The following is a 21451-nucleotide window of genomic DNA, read 5'->3' on the forward strand; positions in this document are numbered from 1 at the left end:
AACACCCATCATTGGTTCCTTTGTTATTTCATTTATCCCTCCATTCGGTAAACACATACCAGGTAGTTACTACGTGACAGGCCCTGGACTCCGGAGCCGCAAAGATGACATTGGACTTGGAGGGGCTACACTGCCATGAGTGAGGACCCCTTCACATAATTGCAGCCCCTGGTTTGTGCTGCCACCAGCTGCTGTAAGAGTGGACGAGAAACATTGTCTGTTTGGGGTGGAGGCAGCAAGGGTGACATTTAAAAAAAAAAAAAAAAAGCAGTGACATTTGAGCTGAATCTTGACGGTTGAGGAGTTTGGCGGGAAGTCAAGAAGTGTGGTGTGTTTTCTCTCTCCCTTTCCATTCCTCTCTCTCTCACTCTCAAAAGAAATTTAATTAATTATAAAAGAGTGTGTGTGTTGTGGGGCACCTGGGGGAGGGCTGGCTCAGGCAGAGCGTGCACAGGTGAGCCATGGTCCAGCCGGGCTGTCCTGCTGCCGCCAGCTGAGCAGGCGGGTCGATTGTCTCCAAAAGACCTCGGGTTCTGTTGTCTACCGTCTCGACCGCAAGCCGGTCCTGAGCAGGACAGTCCCCACTGTGCAGGCTGCTCCATCCCCCCTTCGGGTCTGAAAGCGCTGGAGAGGCCAGATGGGCAGGGTCGCTTCTGCCTGAAGCCCCCGGTGCCCATCCTCCGCAGGTCTGCCTGCCAAGGCCAAGGGTCAGAAATGGGGACGCAGAGGGAAACTGGGCGTAAATGTCCATTTCAGAGAGAAAATGTCCTTAAAACCGTGCATTGAGGCCCCTTTCCTGTGTTTAATACATTTCTCAAGGCCTTCCCCACCCAGACCCTCTTCCATCTGGAAGTTTCATTTTGGATGACAAAGCTTTATTTGTAACTATGGTCTTACTAGTAATGTGCATTTTTAACACTAAAATAGAAACGTATTTTTAAATGTAAGATGAAGAATAATACACTGTATATGGTTGTGTCTGTGTGAACCCTATTACTTAAGAACTAGAATGTGCTGGTAATTAACTTTTGCAAGAGAGGAAAAATGTTATTTTACTGTCTGGACAAAGATATTTTCAACTGCCCGGCCAGAGCATATGCCCAGATTGTGGGCTCGATCCTCAGTGTGGGGCGTGCAAGAAGCAGCCGATCAATGATGGATGTTTCAATCTCTCTCTCCCTTCCTCTCTTGAAATCAACAAAAAAATATATATTTTAAAAATCGACAGAATCATTCTGTTAGAACGAATTAGTTACACAGAATGTGTAATAAAGGATATTGCATATATATTTTTTTTTAAATATATTTTTATTGATTTTTTACAGAGAGGAAGGGAGAGAGATAGAGAGTTAGAAACATCGATGAGAGAGAAACATCGATCAGCTGCCTCCTGCACATCTCCTACTGGGGATATGCCCGCAACCCAGGTACATGCCCTTGACTGGAATCGAACCTGGGACCTTTGAGTCCACAGGCCGACGCTCTATCCACTGAGCCAAACCGGTTTCGGCGATATTGTATATTTTAAAAAGACATATTTTTGGCTCTCTCCCCCTCCCTGCCCTCCCTCCCAGGAGCGCGCCCTTGCCTCCCACCTTCTTCCCCACAGACCTGCATCTCCTAACCTCTAAGGGACCCGCTCGGCTTGCAGCCAGGGCAGCAATGGCCGCGGCAGCTCATCCGGGCCAACCCCCTGAGCCTGTTCCCAAGGCCCTTCCTCTGGCGTCTTACTGAGCCGAAACAGGCCAGCCCCCTGAGCCTATTCCCAAGGCCCCTCCTCTGGCGTCTTACTGAGCCGAAACAGGCCAGCCCAGGCTCATTTCTTCAGCTCTTTCTTGTTCACTGTTCCCAGCTTTAATGAACAGCCTCTGAAATTAAAAAATACGTATATTCAACATTTGTAAACATTGATTTCAGAGAGGAAAGGAGAGAGAGAGAAACATCAATGATGAGAGAGAATCATTGATTGGCTGCCCCCTGCACACCCCCCACTGGGGATTGAGCCCGTGACCTCCTGGTTCATAGGTCAATGCTCAGCCACTGAGCCACGCCAGCTGGGCTATTGTCAACATTTTTAATTATCCTCCCCTCCCCTCCCCAAGAAAGGCACATGGCATGTGTTTTAGAGCTAGCTACAAGGAATTGGATGGGGCGGGAGAGCTAGAGGACTGACCAGGCAATGGCGGGCAGAGGAAAAGCAAGGCCAGATCTTGACGGGGTCTAAGATCTACAGGCTAAGGAGGGGGGGCTTGGGGAGCGCAGGGGTAACCTGGACAGAGTAGCCTTTTATTTATTAATATTTTAAAATTGATTTTTATGAGAGAGGCAGGGAGAGGGAGAGAGAAACATCAATGCGAGAGCAAAACATGGATCAGCTGCCTCCCGCAGGCCCCTTATCAGGGTTTGGGCCTGCAACCCAAGCATGCGCCCTAACCGGGAATTCAACTGGCAACCTTTCGGTGCACGGGATGACGCCCACCCTACCGAGCCACACCAGCCAGGGCAGAGCGACTTTCTAGACGTGGCACTGGGGTTGCCGGGAACAGAGGGTGGAAGGGATTGGGGTCGGGAAACCGAAAGGGCAGTCTCAGCAGGACCGGGTCAGGCTGATGGGCCTGGAGAGAAGGCAGGCTCGCAGGGCCTGGGCACCGGCAGCGAGGACAGAGGAGGGAGCGAGGCTTGCCCGGGATGCTCTGTGCTTTACTGAGAGGCAGCGGCTGTCCACAGGTAGAGCATTCCATTCCCATGGAACTTTCCCTGAGCTGAAATGGGCTCATGCAGCAAAGCGATTACCATTCATTTATACGGAAAAATTGGGGGGCGTTCCCAGAACCAAAAACTAACCTGCCAAACCATAGCAAATAACACATAAAACCTAAAATAACACTAACATACAGTACAAGCACTGACACACTCGCGGCTCAGGGCGCGCTGCCCCTTTAACCACCGGCTACAAAACAAACGCTGACCACTGTTTTCTCCTTTCGCCTTCTTTAAACTTTTATTTTTAAAAATTTATTGTTGACAATATTATAGACGTCCCCCATCCCCCCTCCCCCTCCCGCCCCCACCAGCCCCGGCCCCACCCCAGGCCTTCCCCACACTGTTCTCTGTGACCATGGCTGTGCACACGTGCATACAAGCTCTTCGGTTAATCTCTCCCCACCCCCTCCCTCCCCGCTCCCCTCTGAGCTCTGTCAGTCTGTTCCAGGCACCAGGCCTCTGGGCCTATTTTGCTCATCAGTTTATTTTGCCCATTAGATTCCACACGTAAGTGAGATCATGTGACATTTGTCTTTCTCTGACTGGCTTATTCCGCTTAGCATCATGCTGTCCAGTGGGTGAGAGGGAGAATCTTCTGTGGATTTCTTTCATTTAACGAAAACAGGCACCAATGTAGGTCTTCTGTAAAAGTGAAGTGGCAAGCGGACAGGAACCTTCCAAAAGCATGAGACACCAACGATCTACGCAGCACCTGCTGAGGCCTCAGACGGAGGCGTGAAGCCGGCCTCGGCTTCGGTTTCACCCCTCAGGCTTCCAGACCCATGGGAATGCTCCAGCCCCTCTTAGCACGGCTCCACCGGCCTCTGAGCCTCGCCTCCCGCAGCTCTCCCCAAACCACACCCCCAGGGAACACCCATTAGCTCATATTTTTTGTCATTGTAAAGTGATTGGCATTATTGTATAAAATTTGCAACTATAGAAAAGTATAAACAAAATAAAAATCACCCATAAACCTTTATAGATAACCACGGTTACTATATATTCCCACTTGACATTATATTGTAGACATTTTCAAAATCATTACATAGTTTTTTTTGTGTGCTTTTTTTTAAATATACCTCACTGAATCCTCACCAGGATTCTGTGAATTCAACATTATTTTTTTTTATTTTATATTTTTATTGATTTCAGAGAGGAAGGAAGAGGGGAAGAGAGATAGAAACACCAATGATGAGAGAGAATCATTGATTGGCTGCCTCCTGCACGCCCTCCACTGGGGATCGAGCCCGCAACCTGGGCATGTGCCCTTGACCAGAATCGAACCTGGGACCCTTCAGTCCGCAGGCCGACGCTCCATCCACCAAGCCAAACCGGCCAGGGCTCATTACATAGTTTTTTAAAACATTTTTAGCAACTATGAAAAGTACAATAAGCCATTTACAGGTTTTTTTTCCCTATTTTGTTTGTCAGTTTATTTTGTTCATTAGGTTCCACAATCATATGGCATTTGTCTTTCTCTGGGTCCCTCGTGATATATATTTTATTAATTAATTAATTAATTTCGTTAATCCTCACCGGAGGATATTTTTCCATTGATTTTTAGAGAGGGTGGAAGAGAGAGGGAAAGACAGAGAGAAACTTCGATGTGAGAGAAACACATCCATTGGTTGCTTCCCTCATGCACCCAGGCAGGGCCTGGGCCAGGGAGGAGCCTGCAACTGAGGCACATGTTCTTGACCGGAATCGAACCCAGGACTGTTCAGTCTGCAGGCTGATGCTCTATCCACTGAACCAAACCGGCTAGGGCCCTCATGACAGGTAGATACTAAAGTTTCACTGTCACTATCCAAAGTTCAAGTTAAGATGCTGAAGGTGTGGACATAAATGTCCAAACTAGGCATGAGCTCTCTGAGGCAGCCAGGAAAGGTGGCCGAGCTCTGACTCGGACTCACAGGAGTGGGTTTCTGTGAAGGTGGAGATGTGGTGGGCAGCGGCCTGGCACCAGGTGTCTGACCAGGGGGTTCAGACCAAACCTGGGTTTCAGCCGCCTTGGTACTTGGGTTGTGGCTGGGAAAGAATTCAGAATCCAGACCCAAACTGTCAGAGAACACTCACTGGGTAAGTCACAGAGGTAGGAAAAGTAATTCCCGGGAGCAATGGGCTTCGGAAACGAGCTGCAGAGGTAAAGGAGGCCCCTTGGAGCTGGGGAGCGAGGAAGCCGGTCGGCCGTGCTGCGTGAGCCGGTGGAGGGGCTGGCCTCTGAGTTCAGGGACAAGATTTTCTGAAATCGGGGACTTGGTTTGATAAACCGAAGACAACAGCTGCGGAATCCCTACGGGACTTTGGGACTCACTTCTGCTCACCAGTCCAAACGGCGCTTGTGAGAAGTGGGAAAAGGTGCCAGACACAGCCTCGTGGGTGCAGTCTGCATGGCGGCCGATTTCCGACCCTGCCCCTCTGTGCCCCCCTCTCCCCCACCTCATGACCTGACCGCCAGGGCCCTTTCCCCATCTGTCCCCTGGTGACCCCCGTTACTCCGCCCTCGTTTTGTAGGTCAATCTGTCTGCTCTCAGCCACTGCCCCCAGTGACTCAACAACTTCCTCTTTGCAAATTTCCTCTTTGCCCTGGGGAAATACCAACCGCCTCGGGCCCATGCGGCTCCCTGGGCGCTGGCCTGGGCTGGTCTCAGGGACAGCCAGTTGCGTCCTGCCTATCCCAGAGCCACAGGGGAAGCCCCTGGTGCTGCCAGCCCTCGCACATCCTCTTTAGCTGGCTCTCACGGACTCGCATTGGAGAAGGGCAGGAGCTTGCAACAGACAAACACATTACACGTGTAACAGCAGAGCGTCACCAAGACCCGCTCCCAGGGCTCCTCTCCCCTAGCTCCCATGCAGGGGAGGCTGTTGTTAGGTTAGGTGGCTCAGGAGGCGGCGCAAGAAATAGAGTCCAGTGAATCAGAAAAGAAAGGAAAGGAAAAGGTTTATTCTGCGCCCCCGGGAGACCCACGTACCCCCAGGACAGGGCACGTGGATTCACGCCAACAGGGAGGGGGGCGCTTTTTTTATACTGCGGGTGGGTGAGGGGCGGGGACATGAGCTGAGGCATTCTCCGCTGCAGGGAATGGGCGGGGGTATGTGGATTAAGGGAGAAGAAGCCTGTATCTGTGTCTGGCACCTTGATCTGTGAGAAATTCCAGGGGAAGTCCATTATCTCATTACATGCCTGCATGCATCCGAACCTGGGCTCTCTCCCACCTAACAGCTGTGAGGGGGCCCGAGCAGCTGGGCTGAAGACCCGGGCTGGGGCCACACGGGCCGTCTTCCCATCAAGCCCAGCATTCTCTCCCTGGCCCTTTCCTACCGCCACCCCATCTGAGCAGAGAGGAGGGTGCAGATGTTCTCAGCAGCTGGCATGTCCTCAGTCCCGGAACCCTTCCTGCCCCTCCCTCACGCCCTCTGTACGCACCACTGCCCTCCACAACCACCGCATCCTTGCCTCCTGCACACGAACCACACCCACGAGTGGACCACCCGGGCGCTGGGGCTTCCGAGGATTCCACCCGCCCAGAAGCTCTTCTCACCTCTGCCGCCAGAGGAGGGATAGCTGAAGCCTTTGGCTGCCTCGGTCCATAGTGAGGGAGGGAGTGGTGGCTTGAGCCAGGGGCCAGCCTCGAGGCCAGGTGTGCACCAGGCACACCTGAGAGCACAGCCAGATGGCACCGCTCCAGGCTGGCCCTGCAGAGCACGAGTTAAAGGAGTTTCGTGGGTCAACCCAGTGGCTGTCCTAATCTACGGGCCAAATGTGCTTTACAGAGTAATCCTAGACGGAAGTTGCTGGCTTGTCATTTCCTTCTTCCCAGACTCTGGTGTCCCTGGGGAACCCTCTAAGCAATCATAGGTCAAGGAAATTGGCATCAGAGAGACTCAGCATCTGGTTTCAAAGACAAAACGTGGAGGACAGGTGATGGAGAGAAGTAGGGCTGGTGAGGAAGTTTCATTCATTCAGTCTCTGAGCCTTCAGTGGGTGCAGGCCCTGGCCTCCTGCGGGGTTGGGGCGCTGGGTGGAGGTGCTGGTGTTGGGTGCGGAGCTGGAAAGTCCAGGGTTAAGAAGCTAGATGAGGATTCAGAGTGAAGATGCTGGGTGCGAATGCTGGGTGCTGATGAGGTGGGAAGCGATGATAGGAGGGTGCCGAAAGCTAGGAATGATTCTGACCTCCAGACTTGTTATTCACAAGCACTAAGGGACCTCCACATCTCCCGCTACCGGCCCGTCAGAAGCGGGGGCCTCCACAGCCTCATCCTCACTGCCCACCAGTGGCTCTTCCTCCCCCTTCAGGCTGGCGGCTGACTCCACCTTTAGCTCCTCCAGTGCCAAGGAGCCCTGGCGAGACTTCCGTCTACCAAAGAAAGTGGTGAGTGTGGGCCGACGGCCAGAACCCTCGCCTTCTGGGGCCCCGGAGCCCTTGTCACCACCAGGCACTCCTACTGCTGTTATCATAGCCTCTTCGTCAGACACTCGGGCTGGCCCAGCCCAGGCATCTGCCACCCCGTTGTGCTTCCCACCTCTGTTTAGCGTCAGAGCCCCCGTCCTCCGCTTCTGCCGCCGGCGCCACAGCAGGATGAGTGCCAGGAGGAGGATGACCGCCAGCAGGGCCACGAGCACAGCCACCACCAGGGTGTTACCTGTCTTCTGATCTGAACTTTGGGAAGGCCCACTGCCTTTGTTTGTGGAGATCCCTGGGGTAGTCATGAGTATATTTACCCCAAAGCTGGGCGAGCCACTGGTCTCCTTGGGAGTCTCCAGAGAGCTGGTTGCCATGGTGACAGGGCGTCCACTGGTCCCATTGGAGGTCTCCAGAGAGCTAGTTGCTATGGTGATAGGGGGTTCACTGGTCACATCAGAGGTCTCCAAAGAGCTAGTTGTCATGGTGACAGGGAGTCCACTGGTCCCACTGAAGGGCTCCAGAGAGCTGGTTGTCATGGTGACAGGGAGTCCACTGGTCCCACTGGAGGGCTCCAGAGAGCTGGTTGTCATGGTGACAGGGAGTCCACTGGTCCCACTGGAGGTCTCCAGAGAGTTAGTTGTCATGGTGACAGGAGGTTTACTCGTCAACGTCCCACTGGAGGTCTCCAGAGAGCTGGTTGCCATGGTTTCACCAGCCGTAGTGTGAAGTCCCAGAGTAGTCATTGCTGGGACAGTAGGATCACTGGTTGCATTGGAGATATCCTGGGACATTGATAACTTCCTGGTGGGAACTTCTTGGGTGGCTATTGTATCAGTTATAAAGAGGCTAACGCTGGCAGCCGTGGAAGTCTCAGGAGAGGACACCTCATGTGGAGCTGAGGAAGGCAGGGAGACCTGGTGCCCAGTACCGCCATTTTCCTCAGGGACCCTTGTTATTGCCTGATCGGAGGCCACTGAGTCAAGGTTTGAGGCCTCAGAGATGTTTGAGACCAAAGAAGAAGAGGGCTGTCTGGGTGTAGACATCCCCGGAGACTCTGTGTCCACCTCCTGGGCCCACAAACCCCCAAAGAAGAGGAGAAGCAGGGTCATTTCCATGACAACAGACATGAGCAGGAGTTGGGACCTGAGGGTGGAGAAATGGAACACATAAGAGGCTGGTGGTAGGACCTGGCCAGGCTCTTCCTCCTGCCGACTTCCCTGCCAACTGCCAGGCCTAACCTGAGGTTTAACGGCTTTTTCCACCCTTTCTTTTACTATTATCAGAAACAACAAGGGAACAGATGCTGGAAGCTCCTCCATCAACTCTATCCCCTAGGCCCCCTCAGGCCATAGCAGCTTGCAACCAGCAACGGCCACCCCTCCCGGCCTTCCCTGACCTTCTTCAGCCCCAGTGGCTCCTGATCCTCTTTTCCCTCCATTTGTCAGGGTCTTTCCGAGCCATAGGCGCATTCCCAGGTCTGATGAGACCCCCGCCCCACCGAGTCCCACCGCCTTACCAGCTCACGTGATAAAGGCCCAGGCCTGGGGCCACGCTGTTCCAACTCCTCCTGAAGCTGGGGTAGGACTGGGCGGACAGGGGCCCCAAGGGGAAAGGAAGTGGCCCTGGCTCCACCCACCCCACCCCACCCCAGCATCCTGCCCCACCCACCCTGCTCCCACTGCTGCCTTGTGACCAGAGCGGCATCACTTACTCTTTCCGGAGTCTGAGGTGGTGCAGGGGCTCTGGGGTCTGAGCTGGGGTGGGACGGGGAATCTGGGGTCGGGAGTCCTCCGTCTTAGCAGGGAAATGGGCGGGAAATGGGACAGCAAGGGGTTAAGCTGGGATAAGGAAGGGGGTCAGACCCGGGGTGATGGGAACCTGCACTTAAGAACTAGGGGGTGCAGGGGAGGAAATGGGAGGGGAGGGTGGTTTCCTTTGCATTTGTGGTCCCCAAGCTGTTAGGCCAGAATCCAGGAAGTACCAGAGGCAAGAGGAAGCCCCTGACTGTGCTGGGGGCAAAGAAAGCCTTTGCAGGCTGCACGGATCCCTGGTGAGCCCCCGACTGCTTCTCCAGAAGCCGGAGGGCCGCCACAGTGGCCCCGTGCGGCTGCGTAGCTAAGTCAAGGCAGCTGCAAGCACTGCACAGGCCATGGCCTGATTCTGGTAGAGGCCTAGCACACACGTGGCACTCCCCGTGGAAAGAGCAGTCTGGGGAGATCTGCTGAGGTGCCAACCAAGTCTCTGAGGACAGGTACGAGGAGGGCTCGTTATTTTCTTCTTTGGATGGCTGCTGTTTTCTGATTTTCCCCTAATTTGTAAGCTCTGACTTTTGCTATATGTATGGTTTTGTTTCTTGCCTTCTTTCTAAAAACATAAAAACTGTAAAAGCAATAGATGTACATATAGGTGAAACAGGCCAGTGTCAGGCCTGGGTCCTGCCCCACTCACAGGCTCACTAACGAGCGAGTCTGACGCCAAGACCGAGACGCCTGGGTCAGAGGCACAGGAGCTCAGTAGTCGCCGCACAGCAAGCAGCAGGCATTATGTGGTAACCAGCTCCCCTCGCCCCCAAGGCCCGCAGCGGGGACAGGAGGGGCTTGCCCCACAGCTGAGGAATTCTCTTTTCAAGCAGGCAGTAAGGAAGTCTGCTCTCGTCCTTACAGGAGACATTACTTTGCCCCTTAGAGTTACTCACTGCAAACACAAACCTGAGAAGCGGCCTGCTATGGGGTGGCCAGGACTTTGCCTGCCACACACCAGCCAGCGCTGCGGGAAGCTCAGGGCCACAGCGGGTGGGATGCCTCTCCAACAGCCAGGAGAGCGCAAACTGGGAAGGCTCCATTTACCACCAGCAGGTAACATTCCTAACAAAGCCTTTACGCATTCAGTATCCTAGCTAATAAAGAGGGGATATGCTAATTGACCCTCACACCGTCGCAAAGATGGCGGCCTACAGCCAATAAGGAGGGAAGGTGCTAATTGACTGCCCTGCCCTCAAAAATGGCAGCGCCCACAGCCACAAGATGGCGGTGCCCAGTCCCCTCAGCCCTCCAGCCACCCAGGGCCACCCGAGGCTCAGGTAACCAGAGCCGGCCGAGGCTTGCGCTGCCGGCAGTGGCAGCAGCAGAGGTGTGACGGAGCTTCGCCTTCCCCTGATCACCGGGTCGCCTCCCACCCCTGAGGGCTCCTGGACTGTGAGTGGGGGCAGGCTGAGCTGAATTTTCATGCACCAGGCCTTTAGTTTCATTATTTTAGACTAGAGGCTTGGTGCCCAAATTCATTCATGGGTGGGGTCCCTCAGGGTGGCCTGCGGGGATCGGGCCCCAGCTCATGCCCCCAGCCTCACAGCCCCACAGCCCCATCTGGCACCCTGCCGTGGCCTGGCACCATCCCCTCACCTGCTCCACCACCCTGACTGCAGGACGATCGGTCAGGACTGGGCCCCCTGCTCTCTACCTCAGTACCTGGGAGCCAGGTGGCAACCCCTCCCCCACCGCCACTGCTGGTCGCTGTCTGTGGGGCGATTGGTGGGGCAATCGGGCCCCCCACTCGCACCCACCTTGGCCTGGTGCCACCCGCTCACCTGCTCCACCATCCCACCACAGTAGTGCTCCCATCATCGGGGCCCATCAGAGTCAGCAGCGCCTTCACTGTTGCTGGCTGCCAGCACCACATCGACGACACCCGTCATGTTCCGCACCATCCCCTGGTGGTCAGCACACGTCATAGCAAGCAGTTGAACTCCCAGTCGAACAATTTGCATATTAGGCTTTTATTATATAGGAGGATTTCATTACATACACTGTTCTGTACTTTTCTTTTTTTACTGAACTAATGAAAGAAGGAGAGAGGAAGGGAGGGAAACAGGGGAGGGGAGAGGAGGGAGAAAGGGAGGAAGGAAAGAAGGAAGGTAAGAAGGGAGGGAGAAAGGAAAGAAGGAAACCATTCCATTGTTGGACCTTTAGGTTGCTGCAACATTTTGCTACTGCAAACAGAAAAGTAGAAATAATTGGCTGCAAAGTAATATGATGTTGAAAAAATGTTTTTAACTCTAAAAAAATAAAGATGTTTGGAAGACTGCACAAAGATTCCCAAATTTTCCAATCTTTAAAAAAAAATCACTAAAGCAAAATTTATCTATCTATCTATTTTTAATCTTCACCCCAAGATATTTTCCCCATTGATTTCCAGAGAGAGGGAGGCAGGGAGGAGTGGGGGGAGAAAGAGAGAGAAACATGGATGTGAGAGAGACACATCGATTGACTGCCTCCAGCACGCGCCTCTACCAGGGCCGGGGAACCTCCAACCAGGGTTCATGCCCTTCCCCGGGAATCAAACCCATGACCCTTCAGTCTGAGGGCCAACGCTCTAACCACTGAGAAAAACCAGCCAGGATGCAAAATTCATTTTTGGCAAAATTGTCATTCCAACCCAATTGCTGCTGACAAAAGTGTATGTTCCCCAGGCTCCATGTGGGGCCCCAGTTCCGGGGAAGCCTGAGACGATGTAGATGCGTCCAGCCTGAAGCACTCAGGGAACGAGACCTGGCAGCACAGCCTGCGGACCCCAGGGTGCAGAGAGAGGGGATGGAATATGAACCGGGCGGTGGCCCCAGGACGTCACAAAAGGGCAAGGCTTTATAAATACTCTTAGAAAATTCTGGTAGTCGCAAGTTTTTCAGGTACAAATCTCTATGCAGGATTCCAGCCGTTCCTCACAGCAAGCCCTTTAAAAAAAATATACACACACACACACACACACACACACTAGTATATATGTGTATATATGTATATATTCACATATATACATACACACACATATAATGTGTATGTATGTGTGTGTATATATATATTTATAGGTTATTTTAGAGATAGAAGAAGGGAGAGTGATAGAGAGATAGCAACATCGATGGGAGAAACATCATCGATTGGCTGCCTCCTGCATGCCCCCCAGTGGGGATGGAGCCCACAACCCGGGCATGTGCCCGGACTGGGAATCAAATGGTGACCTCTTGGTTCCTGCGTTGGCACTCAACCGCTGAGCCACATCAGCTGGGTGCAAGCCCATTTCACAGGTGAGGAAACAAGGTGGGGGAGGTTAAGTAAGCTCCCTTAGGCAGCTAGAATGGGCCGGGCTCAATGCCAAGCACTTTACATTCACATAGCATTTATGAGGTACATATTATTACCCTAACTTTGCAGATGAAGAAACTGAGAAACCAGTTAAGAGACTTGTCCAGGTTCAGACAACCAACAAGTACTAGAGATGAGCTTCAAAACCAGGTCTGTTGAAGGGCCCAAGGCCAAGAGTGAGAATCTCCAGGGCAGCGCCAGAGTCTGACAGGTACCATGCTGCGCTTAGAGACATGCTGTGTATAAAGTTCACATGATAGAAAGCTTGCTAAAATAGAGGCTAGATTCAGCCTTAGGGAGTGTCTAGGAAGACTTCAGGGAAGCAATGTCTAAAAAGCTAAAGGGGCCCTGGCTGGTTTTGCTCAATGGATATAGCGTTGGCCTGGGGACTCAAGGGTCCCGGGTTCGATTCTGGTCAGGGGCATGTACCTTGGTTGCGGGCACATCCCCAGTAGGGAGTGTGCAGGAGGCAGCTGATCGATGTTTCTCTCTCATTGATGTTTCTAACTCTCTATCCCTCTCCCTTCCTCTCTGTAAGAAATCAATAAAAAATCTATATATTAAAAAAAATAATAAAAAAGTAAAAAGCTAAAGGGAATAGGGACCCTTCTCCTCTTATACCTTCATTCAATCCTTCTGTAAATTCTGTTTTTTCTACCATCAAAACAGGGCCAGCGCCTGACACCGGATCTTGGCTTCTGGATACCCGTCTCCTTCAAAGGGGCCAGGGCTCCTGGGCAGTGGCTGATTCCAACGCGGGGCAGGCAAAGCACCAGGTGCGCCTGGAACATCCTGTGCTTAGAAAGCAGGAGGCACTCGCAGGATGACGGTAACCTGTGGGAAGGACACGGAACCAGCTGAGGGAGTTCCCTCTGGCAAAGCAGGGACAGTGATGCATCAAGATGAGTAAGGGCGGTGCTCACTGAATGAAGGAAGGACCCACGAGCTCATGCCAATTCTGGAAATATTAGCGATGCAGAGCGAAGGACGAGGGGGAGCCGAAGGGAGGAAGGCGAGTAGGGGAGTTCTTTTGCACTAAGAGAGCCAACTCATCATTAAAGAAGGAATATAGAGTTTAAAATGACCAAGTTACAGCCACCGTGATAACTGATTCAGGTAAGGACGGGTGTTAAAACCAGGGGGGGAAATTGGGGCGGCAAGGGGTGTTGCATACCAGGATAGGGTAGTTTTAGTCTTACAGTATCCCTCACAAGATATGTGTCCATACCGAGGAAGAGTATGCAACTTTAGGTGGAGAAATCTTAACCAAGGGATCAAAGTTAACATCACCAGTAATGAGGCAAGCCGACATGTGCTGGCTCCAGATATGAGGGCTAGGAGGGGCACAGTGCCACCTCTGTGGTAGCCCCAGCAAAAAACACATAACTTCAGTCTAATTGTAAAGAAATATCAAGCTGCCCTGGCCGGCTCAGTTGGTTAAGAATGTCATCCTGCCCTGGGTGGTTAGAGCATCGGCCTGTGGCCTGAAGGGTCCCAGGTTTGGTTCTGGTCAGGGGCATGTGCCCAGGTTGCAGGCTCGATCCCCAATGGGGGTGTGCAGAAGGCAGCCAGTCAATGATTCTCTCTCATCACTGATGTTTCTATCTCTCTCTCCCTCTCCCTTCCTGTCTGAAATCAATAAAAATGTATTTTTTTTTTAAAGAAAGAATGCCATCCTGATACACCAAGGGTCAGGGCACATACAAGGATCAACCAATGAATGCATAGCCAAGTGGAACAACAAAACAATTTCTCTCTCTCTCTCTCCCTCTCTCTCTCTTTCTCTCTCTCTCTCTCTCTCTCTCTCTCTCAAAATCAATCAATAAATAAATTTAAAAGAAATATCACGCCAATCCAAATTAAGGGTTATTTTAGAAAATAATTGCCCTCTACTCTTCAAAATGGTCAGTGTCAGGAAGGACTAAGAAAGCCTGAGACCTTCTCCCAGGCCTTAGAAGAGGAGAGATGTGTGACAACTAAATGCATGTGGGATTCCGAAGCAGATCTGGGATGGGGGAGGGGTAGAACGCAAAGGACGCCCCGGGGATAATGGCAAAATTCAAACACGGGCTTAAAGTAGACAATAGTATTGACTTAGCATCAACGTTCCTTAACTTAACAAGTATGTTGCGGTTATGAAAAAGAATGTCCTAGTTCACAGGAAATATGTATTTGAAGTATGTAGGCGTGAAGGTGCACCAAGCAGCAACTTCCTCTTAAATCGTTCCACAAAATAATAATAACAACAACACAAATAATAGCAACGGAGAGAACATAGACAAATGTTAACGGCAGAGCAGGAGCTTCTGCGTCGGTGACACTGGCGATTTGGGGAGAGCGGCGCGCTGGGAGAGGGGGACGCTCTGCACCGTTCCGTGCCCTGCCCTGCGAATCTCTCACGGCGGGCTGTTGCTGAGTTCTTTCTTTTAATAACAAACTGACCATCTAATATCTTTTAACATTTTCCTGAGCCGCCGCCCTGAGCCTCCAGGTCGACCCAGGGCTACAGGGTTTGCGTTTGTTTCAAAGCCTGGGGCCCTTTCCTCCCATCCACCGCCCTCTCCAGAGAGAGGATGGCAAGGCGAATGTACTTGATTTCTTAATTTTTGTCAAAGTAACGCATATTATAAGCACAAAGGGTTTCTCATGAATGGCAATACTCTTCCCTCTTCCCTTCCAAGCTGTGGTCCTGGAAAGAAACCGCGTTTTAAAATCCTTTTGACCTATTCTAGTCTCAGTTCTCCTGGAGGATCCATATACTTAAAGCAGAATATGCTTGTTCTGCTATTTCTTTTCTTTTCTTTTTCTTTTTTTTTTTTTAAATATTTTATTGATTTTTGACAGAGAGGAAGGGAGAGGAATAGAGAGTTAGAAACATCTATGAGAAAGAAACACTGATCAGCTGCCTCCTGCACACCCCCTACTGGGGATGTGCCCGCAACCAAGGTACATGCCCTTGACTGGAATCGAACCTGGGACCCTTCAGTCTGCAGGCCGACGCTCTATCCACTGAGCCAACCCGGTTAGGGCTCTTTTCTTTTTTTTAAATCCTCACCCAAGGATATGCTTATTAGTGTTGAGAGAGAGAGAGAGAGAGAGAGAGAGAGAGAGAGAGAGAGAGAGAGATCGGTTGCCTCCTGGACACTACCAGGGATCAAACCTGCAACCTAGGTATGTGCCATGACTGGGGAATCAAACCTGCAACCCTTTGGTGTACAGGATGATGCTCCGACCACTGAGCCACCCAGCCAAGGCTGTTATTTCTTGATAGATCCATTGTGCCTGCCATCACCGACTGGATTCCAGCTCAATAGATGAGCATTTGACTCACTAACCCTTGCTCTCTCTCTGAAATAAATTTAAAAATATATCATTGGGTGAGGATTTTTTTTTTTAAAACCAATGGTATTTTTCACAGAAATAGAACAAGCAATCCTAAAAGCATATGGTGGCATAAAAGATCCCAAGTAGTCAAAATAATCTTCCATAAGAACCAAGATGAAGGCATCATGCGTCCTGATTTTAAACTATATTACAAAGCTGTAGTAATCAAAACAGTATAGTATAGACATACAGTCAGACACTAAAACAATGGAACAGAAGAGAGAGCCTAGAAGTAAACACACACATAAACAGTCTATTAACTTATGACAAAGAAGCCAGAATATACAAATGGGTAAAGGATAGTCTTTTCAATGAATTGTTCTGGGAAAACTAAAGACTTGCATAAAAAAAGAATGAAAACAGACCCCTGTCTTACACCATATACAAAAACCAACTCAATATGGATAAAATACTTAAATATAAAAATCTTAGAAGAAAACGTAGGGGTAAGCTCCTTGGCATCAGTCTTGGTGGTTTTCAGATTTAGCACCAAAAGCAAAGGCAACAACCCTGGCCAGTTTGGCTCTGTGGTTAGAGGGTCGGCCCACGGATGGAAGGGTCTTGGGTTCGATTCCCAGTCAAGGGGGTGAAGGACATGTACCTCAGTTGCAGGTTCGCCAGCTCCAGTTGGTTGCGGAAGACAACCAATCAATATGTCTCTCTCAAGTGATCTTTCTCTCTCTTTCTCTCTCTCTCTCTGTCTCTCTCTGTCTCTCTCTCTCTCTCTTTCCTTCCCCCCCTCCTCCTCCCTCCCTTCTACTCTCTCTAGAAATCAGGGGGAAAAAATATCATTGAGTGAGGATTAACAACAACAATAATAAAAAGAAAGCAAAGGCAACAAAAGCAAAAATAAACAAATGGAACTACAACAAACTAAAAAGCTTCTTCACGGCAAAGGAAGCAATCAAAACGAAAAAGCAGCCTAAAAATGCAAGAAAAAAAATTCAATCATATATCTGATAAGGGGTTAATATCCAAAATATATAAACAACTCATACAACTTAATAACAAAGAAACAAACAATTTTAAAATGGGCACAGGATCTGAATAGATATTTTTCTGAAAAAGACATACCGATAGTGAACAGATACATGAAAAAAGTGCTCAATATCAGTAATCATCAGGGAAATACAACTCGAAACCATCATCAGGTATCACCTCCCATGCATTGGAATGGCTATTGTCAAAAGGACGAGAAATACCAAGTGCTGGAGAGGATGTGAAGAAAATGAAACCCTGTGCACTGTTGGTGGGAATGTAAATTGGTGCAGCCTTTATGAAAAGCAGCAAGGAGGTTCCTCAAAAAGCTAAAAACTACCATCTGACTCAGCAATTCAACTTCTGGGTATTTATCTAAAGGAACGGAAAACACTAATTCAAAAATATATCTGTACCCTACGTTTATTGCAGCATTATTTCCAATAGGCAAGATCTGAAAGCAACACAGGTGTCCATCAATAGATCAACGAATAAAGAAAATATGGTGCACATGTATACAATGAATATTATTTGGCCAAATAGAGGAAGGCAATCTTGTCATTACAACAACATGGATGGATCTGGAGGGCATTATGCTAAGTGATATATGTCAGACAGAGAGAGACAAATACTGCCTGATCTCACTTAGATGTGGAATCTAAAAAGCAGACAAAACGAAAACCAAACTCAGATACAGATTGGTGGTTGCCAAAGGTGGGCTGGACAAAATGGGGGGAGGGGGTCAAAGGGTACAAACTTCTAGTTATAAAATAAACCAGTCCTGGTGATGTAATGTACAGCACACTGACTATCGTTAACAATGCTGTATTGTATATTTATTTGGAAGTTGCTAAGAGAGTAGATCCTAAAATTTCTCATCACAAAAAAAAAAAAAAAAAAAATCGTAACTGTGTGGCAATGGATGTTAACTAGATTTATGTGGTGATCATTTCACAATATATACAAATATCAAATCATTATGCTGTACAATTGAAACTAATATAATATTACATGTCAATTATATCTCAATTAGAAAATGAGCAAAGAACAGCCCCGGCGGGGTAGCTCAGTTGGTTAGAGCATCGTCCTGATAGGCCAATCGACCAATGAATGCATGAATAAGTGGAACAAAAAATTGATGTTTCTCTCTCTCTCTCTCTCTCTCTCTCTCAAATCAATTTTAAAATTTGGTCATTGTTCCCATGCTGGGACCTCCTCTGTGCAGGGATGACGGGCAGCCATTTCTGTTTGCTCTGCCCTGGTGATTCCCTGAGACCCCGCCCCACCCAATTTACAGCCCCACCCAAGCTGGGCACAGCGGCTTTTGCATAGAATGGTCTGTCCTTTCTCAGGTGAAAACTCTGTCAAACAAGCTGCAGCTGGGTCAGGGAGCTGCAGACCTATCAATAAAAGGCCCCCAAAACCGGCACCGGCACCAGCACCAGCCTGCCTTGCTTCACAGTTGGGCCTCGTCTGGGCACTTCCAAACCTGATACAAAGAGGAGGAATCTGCAGATCTCTCTGTAGCTCCTTCTGCGTGGTCTCATCTCTGATATTTCTATCTATCTCTCTCTCTCTCCCTCTCCCTTTCTCTTTCTGAAATCAATAAAAAAAAATACTATTTTTTTCCAAAAGTAAGTATTATGTAGGTAAGGGCAGCATTGTTATGGCACTTTGGAAGGCCCTGAAAACACCCACTGAGTAAGTGTTCACACCAGAAGAACGCCCAGGCGGGAGCCTGCTAACAACTCCACTTTAGTGATGACCACCATCCCGGGCCTCACCTGGGCCGGCCTCTGCTGACTCTCTGCATCTCCAGGAGCAATCAGGGCCTGCTTGGCTTCTTGGATGAGCATGGCCGAGCCCTCCATCACATCTTGAGCAGAATCTAACATGGCGTGCGCAGCTGCGGGGTCACTCGTTGATGCAGCCACTCCGTGGGCAGCCTGGGCCAGTGTCTTCAGAGCTTGGGCCATCTCTCTAGCTGCCACGCCTGTGGATAAAAGCCATCTAAAGTCATACTTGGGAGTAAACCTCTAGACTGGAGCCTCCTAGAAAGAGGAGTGGCACATCTGAGCTCCAGATTCCTTACTATAAAATTTGAATTGCTGTGCTTCTCAAAGAAGTCGCCCACACCACTGGCTCTGGACCAATCCAAGAGAGGCATTCTAACAAATGCCATGCTGAAAACTATTTCCCTCTGGTTCCCCTCCCTGCCCCCCACTGCTCCTAGACCTAGAACACCAAGTGCATGGGGTCACACACAGGAGACTCATTCAAACCCACCTTTCTTCTCAATTGTTTTGATCGGGGCATAAGCTTATCTATATATATAAAACGCTAATATGCAAATAGACCAAATAGTGGAACAACTGAACAACCAGTTGCTATGATGTGCACTGACCACCAGGGGGCGTGTGCAGAACATGGTGGGCGTCGACCGTGGTGGGATAGTGGAAAAGGTGAGCAGGGGTGCCAGACCAAGGTGGGGCACCAGTTGCTGTCATTGGGAGGAGCCTCTGGTGGTTACTGAAAATTTTTTGCTCCCACACACTGCGGTCCCGCCTGGCTCTCGCACCTGCTGCTGGTGCCGGCCCTGTTTGCACCCGCGGCTGCACCAGAGCTGCCACTCACACCCATTGCCAATGCCTGGAGCCGGTTCCCTTGCTCGGCGCCGTCAGCAGGTGTGAGTGGCGGCTGCCTGCCCGATCGCCCCAAGGGCTTCTCCACCTACCCCTGCTCCTGAGGGGTGATCAGGACAGCAGCCGCCACTCACACTCACCAATGGCCACGGCCCTGCTCACACCCGCTGCTGGTGCCGGCCCCAATTGCTCCGCGCCATCAGCGGGTGCGAGTGGCCCCGTCAGCGGGTAGGAGTGGGGTGGGAACCCGGTGGAGGGGAGCTATGGGAGGAAAAAGGAGAGACATCTGTAATAATCTCAACAATAAAGATTAATTTAAAAAAAGAATGTAGATGATAAGGTTAATAAAAATGAGAGAAAAAAATCAAGTGGAAGAAAGGGCTAATAGAGTGACCAGCTTCACATTTGGCTGAGCTTCCTGGGTTAACCCCAAAAGGAACAATTTGCATGATGAGTTGTCTTAGTCAAAAAGGAGTCAGTGTTTTCTTGGCACTCACTTCTAAAATTGATTTTTATGTAAGAACAGACTTTACACGGGTTGATGTCATGTATGTAATGGCCAATGGGCAATGCATCAGTCATGAGCAAGAGCCTGGGTTTTGGAGTCTGACTGGCTAGCCTGAAGGTGACTCTACCAGTCCTCAACTGTGTGCACTTGGGCACCTTTCTGAGTCTCCGTTTTCCTGACCTGAGTGGTTCAGTTGGGTAAGCATCATCCAGTGCACCAAAAGGTTGCCAGTTCAATTCCCGGTCAAGGCATGTGCCTGGGTTTCCAGGTCAATCCCTGGTGGGAGGCATGCAGGAGGTAGCCAATCAATGTACCACTCTCACATCCATGTTCCTCTCTCTCTCTCTCTCTCTCTCTCTCTCTCTCTCTCTCTTCCCCCTCCTCTCTCTTTCTCTCTCCCTTCTTCTCTCTATAAAAATATTTTAAAAAGTGAAATAAAATGAGAATAACAGATTTACCTCACAGCATTATTGAATTAGTTCATTTATTCCACAGATTTTGTTGAACACTACTTGTCAGGCATATGAGACAGTAATGAAGCAAAGAAAATGCCAGTCATCTGTCCTCCTGCAGGTGACTGTCTCTGGAAAGGAGACGGAGAGTCTGCACAAATATGTAATGTTAAGTATGATGGAGGAACGTAACGCAGAAACCTGAGCAAGTGAGGGAGCCAACCACGAAATCCCTGGGGAAGGGAATTACACCGGAGGACAAAGCCAAGTCAGAGGCCCAAAATGGGACCATGCCTGGCATGTTCTAGAAACCCCCAAGGGGGCCGGTGGGGCTGGAACAGGGCACAGGACGGAGAAGACGGGAAAGGGAGGCCACAGAGGAAACAGAGCCAGGCTCATGGAGGTGATCCTGAGGACTTTTGCTCTGAGGCCATGGAGAGCTGTTGCAGGGCTTTGCCTTTGAAAAGGTCCCTTCTGGATGCGACGGGTGAGACAGGTTGTGGGGACGAAGGTGGGGGCAGAGAGGCCAGTGAGGAGGCTCCTGCAGGGGACCTGGTGAGAGATGATGGGGTCTGAATCAGGATGATAGGCGATGTGGAGAGAAGTGGTCGGTTGCCGAATACTTTCGAGGTAGAACCAACAGTGTTTTTTAACATATGGGAGAGAGAGATTAAAAGACAACACCAATGTCTTTGGTCTGATCAACTGTCAGAAAAGAACGGTTGTTTTCTAATAAGGGAAGGCTGGGGTGGAGCGGGTTTGGGGAGAAGATAAAGAGTTCATCGGGGGACATGCTAAATTTGAGATGCCTATTAGACACTCAAGTGGAGATTTCGAAATGTAAATTTGGGGGCCGGTGTTTAGAGCCATGCGTCTGGAGGGGTTCACAAGAGTGAGTGTTGATTAAGACAAGAGAACCAGCGCTGATGCGGGTGCTACTCCAATTACACAGCGAGCCGTGGTGGCTCCTAGACATCCATGACTTACCTAAGACCACCCGCTGGTAGGAGGTAGAATCAGGATTCCAAGCCAGGTCCCAGTGTGCGCTCCTGGGAGCGTGCCTGCGCCTCTCCCTCCCCTTCTTCCTCCATAGGCCTGCATCTCCTAAACTCTGAGGGTCCCCACGAGACTTGCAACCAGGGGAGCAATGGGCAGGGGCAGCTCCTCCCAGGCCAAGCCCCTGGCC

At 50.3% G+C, this 21451-nt stretch overlaps 2 protein-coding genes across 4 annotated transcripts; both read right to left on the reverse strand.

Moving 5' to 3' along the window:
• Window positions 1-1603: 1603 nt before the first annotated feature.
• SPN (sialophorin) lies at window positions 1604-8767 on the reverse strand. 3 transcript variants are annotated; one of them, XR_004967645.1, is made up of 3 exons: window positions 8686-8767; window positions 6306-8312; window positions 1604-1868 (listed from the first exon to the last, which is right to left on the reverse strand). XR_004967645.1 is itself a non-coding variant. In XM_036310057.1 (3 exons), the coding sequence occupies exons 2-3, from the start codon at window positions 8294-8296 to the stop codon at window positions 6962-6964; spliced, it is 1275 nt and encodes a 424-aa protein (XP_036165950.1). In that variant the 5' UTR covers window positions 8297-8312; window positions 8686-8767; the 3' UTR covers window positions 5815-6961. The 3 variants fall into 3 exon arrangements, 2 of the variants coding, with proteins under 2 accessions (XP_036165950.1, XP_036165949.1); XM_036310057.1 differs by lacking the exon at window positions 1604-1868 and having other exon boundaries at window positions 5815-7802; window positions 7863-8312; XM_036310056.1 differs by lacking the exon at window positions 1604-1868 and having other exon boundaries at window positions 5815-8312.
• Window positions 8768-12767: 4000 nt separating this feature from the next.
• LOC118657056 (talin-2-like) lies at window positions 12768-19400 on the reverse strand. The gene is made up of 2 exons (XM_036310980.1): window positions 18448-19400; window positions 12768-13135 (listed from the first exon to the last, which is right to left on the reverse strand). Exons 1-2 carry the CDS (start codon window positions 18637-18639, stop codon window positions 13100-13102), a joined length of 228 nt encoding a protein of 75 aa, XP_036166873.1. The 5' UTR covers window positions 18640-19400; the 3' UTR covers window positions 12768-13099.
• Window positions 19401-21451: the final 2051 nt, after the last annotated feature.

This window comes from Myotis myotis, unplaced genomic scaffold (genome assembly GCF_014108235.1).
Source record: "Myotis myotis isolate mMyoMyo1 unplaced genomic scaffold, mMyoMyo1.p scaffold_m19_p_5, whole genome shotgun sequence".
Lineage (NCBI taxonomy): Eukaryota > Metazoa > Chordata > Mammalia > Chiroptera > Vespertilionidae > Myotis > Myotis myotis.